Source organism: Vitis riparia, chromosome 13 (assembly GCF_004353265.1).
Source record: "Vitis riparia cultivar Riparia Gloire de Montpellier isolate 1030 chromosome 13, EGFV_Vit.rip_1.0, whole genome shotgun sequence".
In the NCBI taxonomy this organism is placed as follows: Eukaryota; Viridiplantae; Streptophyta; class Magnoliopsida; order Vitales; family Vitaceae; genus Vitis; species Vitis riparia.
The window spans coordinates 8,540,444-8,556,704 of NC_048443.1; the positions used below are offsets into that span (position 1 = coordinate 8,540,444).

At 36.9% G+C, this 16,261-nt stretch overlaps 2 protein-coding genes across 7 annotated transcripts in view; one reads left to right on the forward strand and one right to left on the reverse strand.

Moving 5' to 3' along the window:
• The first annotated feature begins 1,289 nt into the window (after nt 1–1,289).
• On the forward strand, nt 1,290–10,979 carry LOC117927478 (putative disease resistance RPP13-like protein 1). Of its 5 annotated transcripts, XR_004653356.1 has the most exons (8): nt 1,290–4,029; nt 4,096–5,620; nt 5,963–6,114; nt 6,236–7,679; nt 8,077–8,150; nt 9,572–9,686; nt 10,253–10,475; nt 10,570–10,897. XR_004653356.1 is itself a non-coding variant. In XM_034846992.1 (3 exons), exons 1-3 carry the CDS (start codon nt 1,379–1,381, stop codon nt 5,377–5,379), a joined length of 3,837 nt encoding a protein of 1,278 aa, XP_034702883.1. In that variant the 5' UTR covers nt 1,290–1,378; the 3' UTR covers nt 5,380–5,462. The 5 variants fall into 5 exon arrangements, 1 of the variants encoding a protein (XP_034702883.1); XR_004653357.1 differs by lacking the exon at nt 9,572–9,686; XR_004653358.1 differs by lacking the exons at nt 6,236–7,679; nt 8,077–8,150; nt 9,572–9,686 and having other exon boundaries at nt 10,570–10,979.
• A 136-nt stretch (nt 10,980–11,115) lies between these two features.
• LOC117927479 (THO complex subunit 1-like) overlaps nt 11,116–16,261 on the reverse strand; it is a 32,362-nt gene continuing 27,216 nt past the window's right edge. For both annotated transcript variants that reach the window (XM_034846994.1, XM_034846993.1), the window contains 5 exons: nt 15,517–15,588; nt 15,278–15,328; nt 12,897–12,956; nt 12,660–12,809; nt 11,116–11,636 (listed from right to left, as the gene is read on the reverse strand). In XM_034846994.1, coding sequence (XP_034702885.1) covers nt 11,397–11,636; nt 12,660–12,809; nt 12,897–12,956; nt 15,278–15,328; nt 15,517–15,588 — 573 coding nt within the window. In that variant the 3' untranslated portion in view covers nt 11,116–11,396. The remainder of the gene's footprint in view (nt 11,637–12,659; nt 12,810–12,896; nt 12,957–15,277; nt 15,329–15,516; nt 15,589–16,261) is intronic.

Genomic DNA, 16,261 nt, shown 5'->3' on the forward strand with positions numbered 1-16,261 from the left:
TCAACTGGTTATATCCAAACTGGCTTGTAAGTTGAGAAAATATGCAGTAATGTATCAAACTCCTAGATGTATTCTTGTGGTGGTTAAATTATTATGTTGAGAAGCTTGTTTAGATGTCAGGGAATGGAAAGATGGAACCCATACGAGCATCTATGTAGCTGTTTTTCTAAATGCCAGAACTTGTATCTCTTATTTGTAGCATCTACTTGTAATCAGTTGTTTAATCTGTTGTTTTGATGGAAGTGGTTTCCAAGCGGGCATAACTCCTTGTGTTCCACAGCAAGGTTGTTTTAATGATTGATCTAGAAGAGGTAAATAAGGCGGAGGTAGTGTGTGACCGAATGGGCTATTCCATACTTGTTTGTGGCACAATAAAAGCTATGGAACTTGTGCTTCTTCGCCCATATTTTCTAAACATGATATCATCAAAATTCAGAAGGTGCTTCTTCAGTCCTCACCAAGGGATGGCGTTTAATCCTATCGGGCTTCAGGGTTGCATTTGAGATGAACTCCATTCTTTCTAGCTGCTTAGTACTTGTCTAAATATTACCATTTTAGGATTTCGTGAAGTGACTCTATTTATCTCGTCTAGCTCATTTTGTGGGTCAGATTCATGACTTCATGATTGATTCAAGTATTTCTATTTCATATTGTATTTTTGTGGTTATGACCACGACCATATTGTAATCTCAATATCTGTATGAATTATATTCAATTTTCTCCACGAAATCTTACAATCATCATTGAGTTTGGTCACCTTATCAGTCAAAGATCAACTCCACCATCTTTCCTTTTAACCTTGGCTTAGGCGACAGACCTTATACCTTGTCTTTAAAGTTGAGCACATATTTCTGTCCCGCATAGTTGCTTCTACCTCCACTTGGGGTTGATCCTCTTGTTTCTTTTTAATTACTTTCAGCTCCACATTAGGCCCAAGCACCCCTAAAAGTACAACAATAATTTTAAAAATATCATTAGATCGAATTCACAAAAAATTGACTATAAAGTAAATGGGGTTGGCTCAAAAAGTCAATGGCCACTTATAAATGGCATTGCCATCATCCTGCTTTCAACAAATGGCTGGCAAAAGTCTTATTAAATTGGATATTTAAGTGCATCCGTCGGTAGGTAAGAAGATAACCCATATGAGAAGGGAGCTGGAAGTCCACCTGGAAAATTTAATTTTAGTCACTGCCACAACTTTAATTTGATTCCTACTCTATTATTTTGTACGTCACGACAATTAAAAGAGACGATGATGGGCCAAAGTACAGCTGGAATTCATAATTGGTTGGCAACCGATCTGTTTCTTCTTCACTTCCTTCTTCGCTCTCTGCATCTCTCTCTCTGCATTTTCCCTTCAAAGTTCAGACCAACCATGGAGGTTGTTGGAGAGCTTCTTCTTTCTGCCGCCTTTCAAGTGCTGTTTGATAAGTTGGCCTCCTGTGATTTCCTCACCTTTGCCCGCCAAGAACACATTCATGCTCAACTCAACAAGTGGGAGACCCAACTCTTCAATATTCGTGAAGTGCTCAACGACGCCGAGGATAAGCAGATTGCAAGTTCCTCTGTCAAACTCTGGCTTGCTGACCTCAGGATCTTGGCCTATGACATGGAGGACATCCTCGACGAGTTCAACACCGAAATGCTGCGACGCAAGCTGGCAGTGCAACCTCAGGCCGCCGCCGCCGCTACCACGAGCAAGGTATGGAGTCTCATCCCTACTTACTGTACTAGTTTCACTCCCAGTCATGTTACTTTTAATGTTAGCATGGGGCCCAAGATCAAGGATATCACCAGCCGCTTGGAAGATATTTCCACTCGCAAAGCCCAACTGGGTTTGGAAAAGGTTGCAGGAACAACAAATACTACTTGGAAAAGAACACCCACCACATCTGTGTTTAATGAACCACAAGTTCATGGCAGAGACGATGACAAAAACAAGATCGTAGATTTGCTGCTCAGCGATGAATCTGCTGTTGTCCCCATCGTCGGTATGGGCGGGTTGGGTAAAACCACATTAGCCAGACTTGCTTATAACGATGATGCGGTGGTGAAGCATTTTAGTCCAAGAGCATGGGTTTGTGTGTCTGTTGAGTCTGATGTGGAGAAAATAACAAAGGCTATTCTCAGCGACATCTCTCCCCAGAGCAACGATTCCAAAAATTTCAATCGACTCCAAGTTGAATTAAGCCAATCATTAGCTGGAAAAAGGTTCTTGCTTGTCCTGGATGATGTTTGGAACAGGAACTATGAAGATTGGAATAACTTGCGATCCCCTTTCAGGGGAGGGGCTAAAGGAAGTAAAGTCATAGTAACCACACGTGATCGAGGAGTGGCATTAATAATGCAACCATCTGATAACTACCACCACTCTCTTGAGCCTTTATCAGACGATGACTGCTGGTCAATATTTGTACAACATGCATTTGAAAACAGAGACATCCAAAAACATCCCAATTTAAAATCAATAGGCAAGAAGATTGTGGAAAAGTGCGATGGTTTGCCGTTAGCAGCAAAGGTGCTTGGTGGTCTCTTACGCTCCAAACAGCGAGACGATGAATGGCAGCGTATATTGAATAGCAAAATTTGGAGTTTATCAGATACCGAATGTGACATCATTCCTGCATTACGGTTGAGTTATCATCATCTTCCAGCGCAACTAAAAAGATGCTTTGTTTATTGCGCAACATTTCCTCAAGACTATGAATTTAGGGAAACTGAGCTAGTTTTGTTATGGATGGCAGAGGGATTAATTCAACCATTGGAAGGAAATAAGCAAATGGAAGATTTAGGTGCTGAGTACTTTCGTGAATTGGTGTCAAGGTCATTTTTCCAACAGTCTAGAAATGGTGGATCACAATTCGTCATGCACGACCTCATTAGTGAACTTGCTCAATCAGTTGCTGGACAACTATGTTTCAATTTGGAGGATAATAAGAACCATACCATTTCAAGAGACACTCGCCATGTGTCATACAATCGTTGTCTTTTTGAGATCTTTAAAAAATTTGAAGCTCTCAAGGAAGTGGAGAAGTTACGAACATTTATAGGGTTACCAATTTATGGTATACCTTATTGGTGTAGCTTAACTAGTGAGGTGTTTAGTTGCTTGTTCCCCAAACTAAGATATTTAAGAGTGCTATCTTTGAGTCAGTATGGCATAAAAGAGTTACCAAACTCAATCGGAGATTTAAAGCATTTACGATATCTTAATTTGTCCAGAACTGATATTGAAAGGCTACCAGAATGGATAAGTCAGCTCTATAATTTACAAGCACTAATATTGTGTCAATGTGATTCTCTTAGAATGTTACCTATGAGCATCGGGAATTTGGTTAATCTTCGACATCTGGATATTACCGATACAAGGAAGTTAAAAAAGATGCCTCCGCACTTGGGTAACTTGGTAAATTTGCAAACGCTATCAAAGTTTATCGTGGAGAAAAATAATAGCTCATCAAGTATAAACGAATTGAAGAAGTTGTCGAATATTGGAGGGACACTTTCCATTTTAGGGTTGCATAATGTGGTGGATGCTCAAGATGCAATGGATGCGGATTTGAAGGGGAAGCATAACATTAAAGATTTAACAATGGAATGGGGCAATGATTTTGATGATACTCGCGATGAACAGAATGAAATGCAAGTTTTGGAGTTGCTTCAACCCCATAAAAATCTGGAAAAGCTCGCCATCTCATGCTATGGTGGAGGAATATTCCCAAGTTGGATGAGGAACCCTTCATTCTCACTGATGGTGCAGTTGTGTCTCACAGATTGCACAAACTGCACACTGTTACCATCTCTTCGGCAATTGTCCTCGCTCAAAAACTTGTGCATTGGAGGAATGAGTGGAATAAAAAGTATAGGTGTTGAGTTTTACGGGCAGAATGTGGAGTCTTTTCAATCGTTGGAGTCTCTAACCTTTTCGGATATGCCAGAGTGGGAAGAATGGCGTTCTCCCAGTTTCATTGATGAAGAAAGATTATTTCCTCGCCTCCGTGAGCTTATGATGACGCTATGTCCAAAATTGGCTGGGAAGTTACCCAGTTCGTTAAGTTCCCTCGTAAAGCTAGAGATAGTGGGATGTTCGAAGTTGATTCCTCCGCTTCCAAAAGTTTTATCTCTCCATGAATTAAAATTAATAGCATGTAACGAAGTAGTGTTGGGCAGAATTGCAGTTGATTTCAACTCCCTTGCAGCGTTAGAAATTGGAGATTGCGAAGAGGTGAGATGGTTGAGATTAGAAAAGCTCGGCAGGCTGAAGCGTTTAAAGGTGTGTGGATGTGATGGACTCGTATCCTTGGAGGAGTCAGCTCTACCATGCAGTCTTGAATATCTGGAAATAGAAGGGTGTAAAAATCTTGAGAAGCTGCCAAATGAATTGCAAAGTCTCAGGTCAGCAACTGAATTAGAAATCCGAGGGTGTCCGAAGCTTATGAACATTCTGGAGAAAGGGCGGCCGCCCATGCTAAAGAAACTTAGAGTGGATAATTGTGAGGGTATCAAGGCACTACCAGGTGATTGGATGATGATGAGGATGGATGGTGACAACACCAACTCCTCATGTGTCCTTGAAAGAGTGGAAATTAGGAGGTGTCCATCTCTCCTTTTCTTTCCAAAAGGTGAATTACCCACCTCACTTAAACAACTGATAATTGAAAATTGTGAAAATGTCAAGTCCCTACCGGAGGGTATTATGCGCAATTGCAATCTCGAGGAGTTGAATATCAAGGGATGTTCATCTCTCCTTTTCTTTCCAAAAGGTGAATTACCCACCTCACTTAAACGATTTATAATTGAAGATTGTGAAAATGTCAAGTCCCTACCGGAGGGTATTATGCGCAATTGCAATCTCGAGCAGTTGAATATCTGGGGATGTTCATCTCTGACCTCATTTCCAAGTGGTGAGTTACCCTTCACCCTTAAGAAACTCGTCATTTCGAATTGTGGGAATCTGGAATTGCTGCCGGATCACATGCCCAACCTCACATTCCTTTCCATTCACGGATGTAAGGGTCTCAAACATCATCACTTCCAAAACCTCACTTCTCTTAAATGGCTGTATATAAGTCGATGTCCGAATCTAGAGTCATTTCCGGAACGGGGTTTGGGTCTCTCCCCCAACTTGAGAGCTGTTCGCATTATCGATTGTGAGAATCTGAAGACGCCTCTGTCAGAGTGGGGACTCAATTGGCTCCTCTCTCTCAAAGAACTCATCATTGCTCCAGGTGGATATCAAAATGTGGTTTCATTTTCACATGGTCATGATGACTACCACCTTCGTCTTCCTACATCTCTCACCTATCTACAAATTGAAAATTTCCAGAATCTGGAATCCATGGCCTCTCTGCCTCTCCCGACCCTCATCTCCCTTAAAGATCTGTATATCTTGGATTGTCCAAAGCTCCAGCAGTTTTTGCCAAAGGAAGGGCTGCCAGCAACACTCGAACGACTTGAGATCCGGGGTTGTCCTATCATAGAAAAGAGGTGCTTAAAGGGCAGAGGAGAAGATTGGCCCCACGTTGCCCACATCCCCTACATTTATATAGGCCACAATTGAGACCTTCACTCAATTTTCTCTCTGCAAAACAAATGAGAGCAGACGTTATTCAACCAGGTACTTCCCATTCTCAACGCTCAACAAAAATTCTTACTCTTTCAATTTATAATTACAAATGTCACCGCATATAATTTTCGTGCAATACTTTATTTATTTATTTATTTGAACTTTGACTGGGAGATGCTTTCGACAGAATTACAGGCATTATGGACCACAATTATTCATTCAACTTGAATTTCAATTTCCTGCATAATTGGAACACAACTAATAAATGCTAATACAAAAATGCTAAATCTTATCATTTTTTCCCTCATTAGACATGTACTCAAAGTAAAATGTTTTTTTGCTTTTAATCTATTTATGATAACACCATATTTCTTTCTTCTTTGGAATTTGTAGGTCTGTCCAATTGAATTTGGACTTCATGTTGGAGACTCTAAGTTTGGAGTGAATCTTGTGTGGGCACTTGCTATTTCTCGATTGTTTTTCTTCTTTACAAAGCAATGTTTACACTGCGATGAGTGAATCAAGGGTAACCCAGTGAGAACAAGGTGGGCTACTTTTCATTTGTTTATTTTATATATTTAATTAGTTTTGTTTTACTTTTTCCATAATGATCATCCAAAGTTTCATCATTGTGACTCGAGCTATTTTCTTGAAAACTTGTTGCAGAAAGAGTTGTTGCAGTAGCCTTATGCTGCTGATGCTATAGTTTACCATCGAACCTAAGAAGTCTTGTGCTAAGTGATTGTATTTGAAGGAACCACCTACTGGAATGATTTTGTTTCTGGGATTTGATGGAAGCTGATGACTATTTATTTATTGTTCACACTTTTGTGAATATCCAAAAAGTCACATCTTGGCCATTGATATGATTTTGACTCTGTTTGCTCTGTTTTGAATACTTGAGAAGGCCACATAGCAACAATAGTTATCCTAAATACCGACAGATTAAGTTCTGTTCACTTTTGATGTTGCTTGCGAGAGTTGAGTTACAATTGAATTTTGAAAATCTTCAAGATTTTGGTTGCAAGTAAATAGACTTGTTTTAAGGGAAGTTATATGTTACAAATCGGTACCTTAAAGTGTTTCACAGTCGAGTCTTTAGCAATGGGAAGTTTAATTAGGTGCCTCCGTAGACTCTTGCATCTTATTGAACCCCATATCTGATGACAAGTACATGTAGAAGTAGAGCCATCCATTCCCTCTCTTGTATGTAATCAGGTATATTATTGGCAATGTACAACTCTTACCTTTTTCAATATTAAACTAATACATCAGTACATGTAGGATTTGCAGAAGGAAATAATCTCCTAACAAAAACATAATTGTTAATAACTCATGTACATGGTGTGTTTTTCAATTTGGCTAATAAAATGACATTGTTACTTCCTAATTCAATTTCATTTAAGCTTCAGTCCTTTTTATGCAGTTTGCTGGCTGGTACAAGTTAGTAGGTTCAAGGACTCTAAAGGATCTCCCAAGTTCGCAGCTCTCTTGAAGTGTTATAGGTTGAGAAGGATCCTAGGCTAACATTCCTTAATTTGTAGAGGAAGGCCAAATGACAATCTTAAATATAGGTGCTTTCAAGAGAAAGGAGAAGATTGTAGTGATGATGACCACATCTGACCACATCCCCTATGTATGCATTGAGAATCCTAGTTTCTCTTCATGGAAGTCTAAGCAGAGATGATCTCACAACATATAATTCTTACCTTATTGGGTATGAAACTTGCCACTTCTTTCATATTCATTGAATCCCCTACTGTACATGAAAGTTGAAAAAGAGGAAAAAGTGGAACCCAGGGCATCTTTTTCACTTTTGTGTTGAATCTTGGGCAATATTTGTTTATTGGAAATATATATTAATTTATGTTTCATCCTGCCAATATCTTATGTATCCCCTACAAGGAAATTGATGGCGTCCTTGATGATAAAGTTTATTTATTTATTTTTTTCTAATTTTGAAATTTATCTGCTTGCATTTGATAATAAGGAATGCTTTCTAATTGACTTTGTCTTGTTTGTTAATATTGCAAGAAACCTATCTTATTTTATTATCAAAATTGAGAAAGATTTTTCCACCGACTTGAAAATGTGGCTTGCAGAAAGGGAGGTGGGTAGTGTTGATTTTCTCAAAAATCATGTTTTTCAGCATTCTGACAAATTTTGTAATGCTTTCCAACAGTTTTCAATGTATTGTTTTTCATCTTATTTGTTTAGGATTAATTACATCACTTTCTTCCCTTTCTCTTGTATCTTGAAGGCTATGGATCAAGGAGTCGCTAAAGTTGTTTATTTGTTTTAGGAGAAGGTGTTTGTTTGCTCTTATTCTTCTTAAATACATTTTCTTTTAAATGATAGTTTACTCAGTCATCATTAAAGAATCCTATTTCTCTTCACATAAATATTTTCCCTTCTTATATTCACCATTTTGAACACACACGTCCTATCTTATCTGTTATGCCACTTCTTACTTTTCATGTTCATCAAATTCTCCCATGTAAATTTAGAATGAAAAGGAGAAAAATAGGAAGGTCGAAGAAGTTCAAAATTTCCTAACCATGGGCTCAAGAAGTTATTCCAGGTAAATGCTTTCATACACAATTAATTTCCTTTACATGTTTCCAATGTATTTAATCTCAACAAGCATCCTTATGGAAACTATCTTTGTATGAGCTTCCCTTTTTTCAAACTAAATATGTGTGCAACTCCTACTAAACTAATAACAGTGTGCAACTTCCCCCCCCCCCCCCCCCCCCCCCCCCCTTTTTTTTTATTGGGCCTTTTTCAAGTAATTGTGAACATTTATTTGCAAAGTAATCTATCCATGATATTAAATTTTCAAGTGATTAATAGATAGTGCTAAATTTTGAAATCACCCTTTCTCTACTTTCTAGGCTAAAAAGCTTGTTTTTGATGTAGTATATCTCTATTAGCGTCTTATTCTCATCTCATCTTCTCATTACATTTTTCTTTCAACTATTTGACAAAATGGTGGGTTTTCAAAATAGTATGGGATTGGCATTCTCTTTATATGGAACGAATGCCCTTCCTATAAGGTTTTATTCCCTTTTTGATCTCCTACAACATGCAAATAATAAAATTATATGGACTAGATTCTTTGCCTTTAATCTCCATCCTTTTTTTTTAATGTTTTCATACTTCTTCATCATTCCCTCTATATTTTCACTAATGCAGGGTGCACCATACTTACAACTACAAATTCTTTTGGACTCAAAGAAATATAATCCACATAAGTCTTACTGTAGTAAGCTTTCAGCAAAATTGAACTTGTGAAGTTTCTTTGTTATTATATCTTGTCATGGCATTTATCCTCTGTTATTAGTATTATGATTGAACTCAAATAATTACTTCCCTCTTTATTTCTGAAGACCCTAGAATTGGAAGATATCTACACTCTCATCTTGCCATCAGCAAAGACAATGAACAAACAGTTTTTATCAACAAATTTTTCCTAGTTACGACAAAATAAATTTTTTCTTTTTAAATTTAATAATGTACTAGAATTTACTGTAACAATTAACAACTCCCATCTTTTTTCTCCTAGACATGCAGGTTTGTCAAAAGAATGAATTACCATCTTTTTATTGTGTCATCTACTGTTCTCTTGACTGCATTGTTTTCTACCAGGTTAATGTTACTTTCGTATGTTTATTAATATTTTTAGTTATATAATTTTTTTTCCCATTTTTATAATGACCATTACTTTCATTTGTTCATTAATATATTCATTGATGGAATCTTTTCCTGTTTTTATAGTTATCATATAAAGTTTCCATCTTTAAGACTTATTCTAAACCACTCCCTGCAGATAGTCTCTGTCATTAGTCTCGTGCAGGATGCATGGTCTCATTAGCTTTCCTAGTTAAAGGCTAGGTATACATTATTATTAAGGATCCACATTTTTTGGAATTGAAAGGAGTCCATGGGCTTAATATGCTGACTGAATCATGCATGATGTTTCTTTTTTTCATGCTGTTTCAGAGAGACAAGTTCACCTTGTTCTGAGGGTGCCTCCACAGCCTTTTACATCTAACTGAAACTCCTATCGGTGAGAAGCACAAGTAGAACTGTCCATTCTCACCTTAGATTCAAGCAGGTGCACCTATTCATGATATGCAACTCTTATCATCTTTGGTATTAGTTTCAGGACTTTGTATTAAGTAGAAGATAATGCAAATGGAATCCAAATTAAAATCACTTCCAAAGGGCTAACCGCTGAAACATGAGAATGTTTTATCTCATGCATCATTTTATTGTAATTTTTCTTATTCAAACTATACTCCATTCATTTAGTTAAGTTGCAGCATTTTATCTCATGCACCTTGATATTCTTTTCCAGGGAAGACCAAAAACATGGTTTTATGGCTTGAAAGTTGAAATTTAGTGTTCTCTTCTAAACTATGTATACATTTATATTGAATACATGTGTTATTGATACATATATATATATATATATATAGTCAATCTCCAAAATTTATACTTTTGATGTTCACCATCACATTCTCACAAATAAATAAATAAATCAATTTTTGAATTGAACATGGTGTTTTGGTGATGTGCACTTCCTATTCATATTTGAGAGATCATATGTCAGCATTATGGGACGATAAGTGAAAATGCTGCTTGTATGAATCTGTTTTTTCTCTTCTTTTTATGTTGTAGGCCATGACTGGAGTGAAGCCATATATATGCGGTAATGGATGAGGGATGGAATACAATGTAGTGGAATCTTGCTGATTTTACCAGAAGAGCATATGGAGCTGACTATGTTGAGACATCGTGAGTTCAGGTTCATGCAAATTGCCTGCTGAGAAGGATTTATTTCTCTGACCCCCTTTGCTTCAAAGAACTCCCATCAGAATTCGAACTGTATCTCCCAATCAAGGTACCATAGCCAATCACCTGCTCAAATAGCTATAAATTTGGATTCTACTTGCTTCTCATTTGCTGTCAATAACCATAAATCACTTTTGTTGCAGAAAGAATGATGGGGTTTGTGGCACAGTAAGCTAAGGGACTTGGGCTGCCCATGTTTTCAGAGCACAGAATCTTCAAAATTCAGAATGTGTTTCTTCACCAAGGGATGACATTTGATCCTGCTGAGATGAACACCATCGTTTCCACTTGCTTGAGACTTGTTTAAAATATTACCATTTTAGGATTTCATGAAGTGAATATATCTTATTTCGTCAAGCCCATTTTGTGGGTGGAATGGGGATTTCATGATTTGAGTATTTGTATAGCTTAGCTTGGTGATCACTGATCCAATGGTATAAATAAAGTCTGTCTTGGTAGTTTTAGAGCAAATGGAGTCTCATTCAAATCGAGTTAAAGATGCAAAAGAATCATACGGATAATAGACAAAAGGCCCTTAAATCAGTTATTTTTATACATGGTTCAGTCATTAATTTAGCAGGATCGATGAACAGATGAAACCCAGTTAGCCCTATTGGCTCTGTTATATTCTCACTTTTCCTCAACATGTTTCCTTTTTGTTTGCCGAATTTCCAAGTTTAGTTATAGCCTATCAACACTCACATGATACAGCAAGGATAATGGAATATTCATCAGTGAATGTGATCTGCAACCACCTGGATGATCTACAAAGATCTTGGCAGCTGTTAGAAGGCGCCAATTTTATATAAGTTTGGAATTAATGTTACAAAGAAATGTTCCTAAAAAATTGCATTTATCAGTGATATAATGCTTACTGCCTTGTTTAGTAAAGAGAGATAAACAGCTAGCACTGTAATTTTGGCTTTGGGTCAACTACTAAGGCCAGTCCAGAAAGCCGGTCCTGCATGTCTCAGCCAACTGCATCTAAATCAACCTCTGCATCTGTCTCCCCATCTATCATTCCAGCCTCTGCTTCAGCATCTGCTTCTGACTGCCCTGCCTCCTGACCCGCATCGGTGTCAGAGCTTTGCTTCTGATTTTCATCTGCTGTTGGAGTTGTGGCTGTGACATCAGTGTCCATTGGTGCTGCTGAGGCTTCAAGATCAACTCTGGTTCCCTCCCCATCAATCTCACTCGCAGGTGTTGCGATCTTGCAATAACAATAAAACAAAACATCTAAAAACCACCAAAAAGGCAAAAAAATGACCATACAAACATCAATCTCACTCGCAGGTCATTTTTTTATAAGGCAATACACTACTTATACAGAATCCACTACAATTTCTGAAAATTGATGCATATAACCTCTTAAAACAAAATTCTAGCAGCTAAATTTTAGAAAAGGTGGCCAACTGTATTCTTACAAGTTATAATTCAAAAAGGGCAGGTAATACAGGAGGAAGCAGAGAGATATAAAAGGTTGACACTCCATAATTCAAGGCAGGCTTAACTCATAAAATTAACATTCCTTCAACGGTTGAACTTATACCTTACCTATCTTAAACTCTCAAAACTTACCAAATCAAAGATGATCTATCCTGAAGTTTAAAACACAGCAAGGTTCTTTTTTGAGAACCACAATCATAAGGAATAAATAAATGAGTTGGCAATCTTACTGCAGATCCCGGCAAATCTACCATACGACCATAACTAGTTCAAAATATGCCCAAATTGGTACCAATATTTATACTTTCTAGCAAACTCTGACACAGAATAAAGTAGGCATCAAATGTGTGATTTCACCCTTCATCCATGCATTTCAGTCTTGTTTCATACTGCTTAGTTTCTACTAAGTTTAGCCAGTAATGTGACTGCACTTGTGTTCAACACAAGACCAATCAAGGCCTTCGGCAGAAGATTTTCATAGTACAAGCTCCAAATATTGTTCTTTGACCTTAGGACCTACATGATATTGGCTGGCTGAGAAAGTATCAAAAATTCAATATATTCAGAATGAAGTGACTCAATTTGGCCAAGAGGATCCTCAGCCCCAGTGAAAGATCAATGTAGGGCCCCTGGCTTGTTATTAAGGGCACTACAAAGGCAGAGGTTATAAGCTTTTTTCAAATTCCCATTAAAAAACAGTACTGTAAAATCATGTTAGCTTCACAATCAACTTTTCAGGAATGATTAAAATAAAATAAATTGGAAAGCTTAATACTGCCAAAAATACCTGGTTTTCCTCTGCTTGTTGTGCAGCACCTTTTGTTTCTTCTTTTTTAGCACGTTTAGACCTGTCACTTGGTTTAGCTTGATATTTGGACCGGACATCTGAAGGCAAAAGTTCCATAGGCACAACCCCTTCAATTCCATACTCAGTAAACTGCAGCAAAACCAACCCATTCTGTTAAATCAAATGTTAACCCACTTCTTTAATTAACTAGTATCTTGTAGAAAAAGTAAATCATACTCTAGAAAATCCATCCAAGTCCTGCCGAGCTGCAAATCGAAGACCTTTCCAGCAATAAACCTGCATCATAAATAAGCAAAACATTTTTATATAAAGGAAAGTTGACATAAAGACAAATGACCAACATTACAAATATAATAACATACTAAAATTCATGCTTTGCATAACACATGAAAAACTCAATGCACCTTTTGAAGAAAGCAAGATGGTGGATCTGTCAACCACATTTTAATGTCGACAGAGCACAACCTCTTATGTCAACATTTTGAGACATCCTACTTTATATATAGGTATAGATATATAGATATAGGGAACTCTTGAAAACTCCTTGGCAATTGAAATATAGGAACTTGTGAGAAGCCAGTTTTCTCCCACAATGCAGTCACTGATAACTTTCTATACTAAGAAATCCTCATATTTGCTCATTAGGATAAATAAGATCCCAAATGAAATTTGATAACTCAATCTAAACGTTCATCCAGAATTTCAGGATTCTGGTAGCAGTGCAGAGACACCTCAAACTCAAAAGAGAATAAATGTGATGGAAGAGATGGCATAAGGGATGGTCTTCCCAACCATAGATAATTCTAGAAATGAATTAAGAGGATCCATCAGTGACAAGAAGATGAATATGACTAATGAAGTCAAGATAACATGGGGCTATAGATTTTCAGGGGTATTGATGCAATTTTCTGACCACAACATTGGCAATCTTACCTGATGCTACACTCAGGGTCAACAGTGCTACATTTTCCCTTTTTTTTTTCTGTTCCTTTAAGGGAAATTTTATCTTCTTCCAGAACCTCTCATCTTTATAAACCCAAGTAAACCAACAAAGCACAAAGCTCAAAGAGAACGAGAGAAAAAGGTCATTAAAAGTTCATAATTATTTTCTGACATGACTTCAAACAAGGGCCACCCAAAATCTAAGCATTTGATAATGGAAATTTTGGTCCAACCCCAGCTCCTCGCCTTTCACTTGCATAATGGCTCAATGAAACGTTGAATGTTACATGCGTCTAGCACATGCATCACTTATTTCACATGTTCCCAGCAGTTATGTGATAATCACCAGTATTTTGACAATATTTCGAGACTTTCACTAAAAAGTCAATCGAGGATATCTTATTAGATGGATAACACATTGGGATAAAGTGATACTTGAAATTATATGTGAGATTTCAGCAATAGTTTCAAAATTTTCATCCATGCATATATGTATCAGATTTTCATTATTTTTTTTAAATTTTTTTGCTTGATTGTATGTGTCTTTGAGTTGTTTCATCCAGCCTTAACTTCCATAGATCTTGGTATCTAGATATGTAAAAATTTCTTTTTATGCTTAGATCACTGATCATGTGACTATTTTGATTTCATTCAACAACCTAAACACCATAATTTAGGGTTATATAGTGTTGTAATGACATATACTGTTTAATATAATATTTTCCTTTTTATAAGAACTGTTTATTGTTATAATCAACACAGAAGTTATGTTGAGGATGTTTGACTGCTAATGTTGGGGAGTGATGTAGGATCCTAAAATTTCTACCACTATGCAACTTTCTTGTGTTATGGAATAAGGTGAAGAAACTAAAAGATGGATTGGAAAAATAAAAAGATATCCTTAGCAATCATACCAAGGTTCCTAGGCAATCACAGTTAGGAAAAAGGCGATTACACCCTTAAAAGAAGCATAATGGATGCTGAAGCTTTTACTAAATTCTCTTCTCACTTTGAAAAGTTACATAGGACAACTGTCCTAATCACCCTTTCCTAACAGGACAACTCTCCTAATTCCTTATCTTCCCTTGTAAGAATAAGAAAAGATATAGGAAAGGAATATCATTTAGAAACTAAAGAAATAGAAACTTTTCTAATACAATAAGAAGACTAAAAGAAATAGAAACCTAACAAAAGTTAACAACTATAATAAAAACTTAACTAACTAAAATAGAAACTTAACAAACAAACTATGCCATATTAAGGCTTGGACATTGGAACCAGCCTTAACCCTTCTCTTATAAGTCTTCAAAGGATGTTTCCATCGTTGTTCCCCCCATCAGGGAGAGTTTTGGATACTAATAAATATCATGTTAGGCTTATGTTCTGTTCTTCGCTTCAACTGAGATGCAAGTGAAACCACTAGATTTCAGGTTACATTTCCAAATGTTCTGATATTTCCTAATTTTTATGCAATCATATGTTTTAAGCATTTTTCATGTTTCCAAATTTTTACGTCATTTCCAGAGTTCCTAAAACATCTTCTCACCGGGTGTTCCCATGTTATTGAACCAAGTGGGATGTAATATCCTCCTGGAAGCTTATCATATGGAATGCAGACCAATGGAACCTAAATGTTTATGGGTAAGACCATCTACCCGGTTGTTTTTATGGTGGTATTCAGCTTCAATTCCAGCGGATAAGTCCATCTGCAATTCCAACAAGAAATTAACTTTATTATGATAGTTCACATGGTCAAGTAAAAGCTTAAGATCAGAAAGAAAAACTCCAGAAAACTTTTTTTTTTATGTTATGAAGGGAAAAAAGGAATCAAAAGTAAAAAAAAAAAAAGATCACTGTATTAATTTGAAATGTAGAAGTAACTGAGGATGCTCACATCTTCAGCCAAGGGTTTCCAATACTCTGAGACAGCAGGAGTGCGGACACGCTGTGGATCAGTAAGAGCATTCTGGACAGGCAAATAAAAACCAAGGCATGAGAACAGTAGAATGATTATCCAAAACTATGAAATAATATTATGTTAGAATGTCCCTTCATATCAAAATAAAAAAAAAAACAAGTATTAATGTATTATGAAACACTCAAAAGACCGGTAACTTGGGAATTAGCAAAGTTATACAAGATGGATCTAACTATCTCATAACACACTTTTTAAATTAAAATGGTTGGAAGATAAAAACAGACAACTATCTTGGTATCTTGTGGCATTTCAACCATATGAGGCATATCGATGCCCACTTTTTTTCTTTTTCCCCGATCAGACATCAATGCCCACTTCATTCTTGATCTTGATAATACTACTGATCTAGAAATTAAAATATCATAGCAATCAACCTGAGATTTAAAGGGAAAAAGAGGGAAAAAGGAAGAGAGAGAGAGAGAGAGAGAGAGAGAGAGAGAGAGAAGGTGAAAGTCCTGTAATGATTTAATTCTCATTACTAAGGATGTGCTTTTTAGGGCCTAGTTTGCATTGATTTTAAAGGGAAAAAGAGGGAGAGGGAGAGAGAGAGAGAGAGAGAGAGAGAGAAGGTGAAAGTCCTGTAATGATTTAATTCCCATTACTAAGGATGTGCTGTTTAGGGCCTAGTTTGCATTGATTTTATGGGCCCCATGGGCCAATT

What these genes read in the sequence shown, in the direction of transcription:
- LOC117927478 (XM_034846992.1), top strand. Translation starts at nt 1,379, where the DNA reads ATGGAGGTTGTTGGAGAGCTTCTTCTTTCTGCCGCCTTTCAAGTGCTG. An exon ending in ATGATGACGCTATGTCCAAA is followed by an intron (nt 4,030 to 4,095) that starts ATTGGCTGGGAA and finishes GGGATGTTCGAA; the next exon opens with GTTGATTCCTCCGCTTCCAA. An exon ending in AGAACTCATCATTGCTCCAG is followed by an intron (nt 5,232 to 5,329) that starts GTGGATATCAAA and finishes GAAAATTTCCAG; the next exon opens with AATCTGGAATCCATGGCCTC.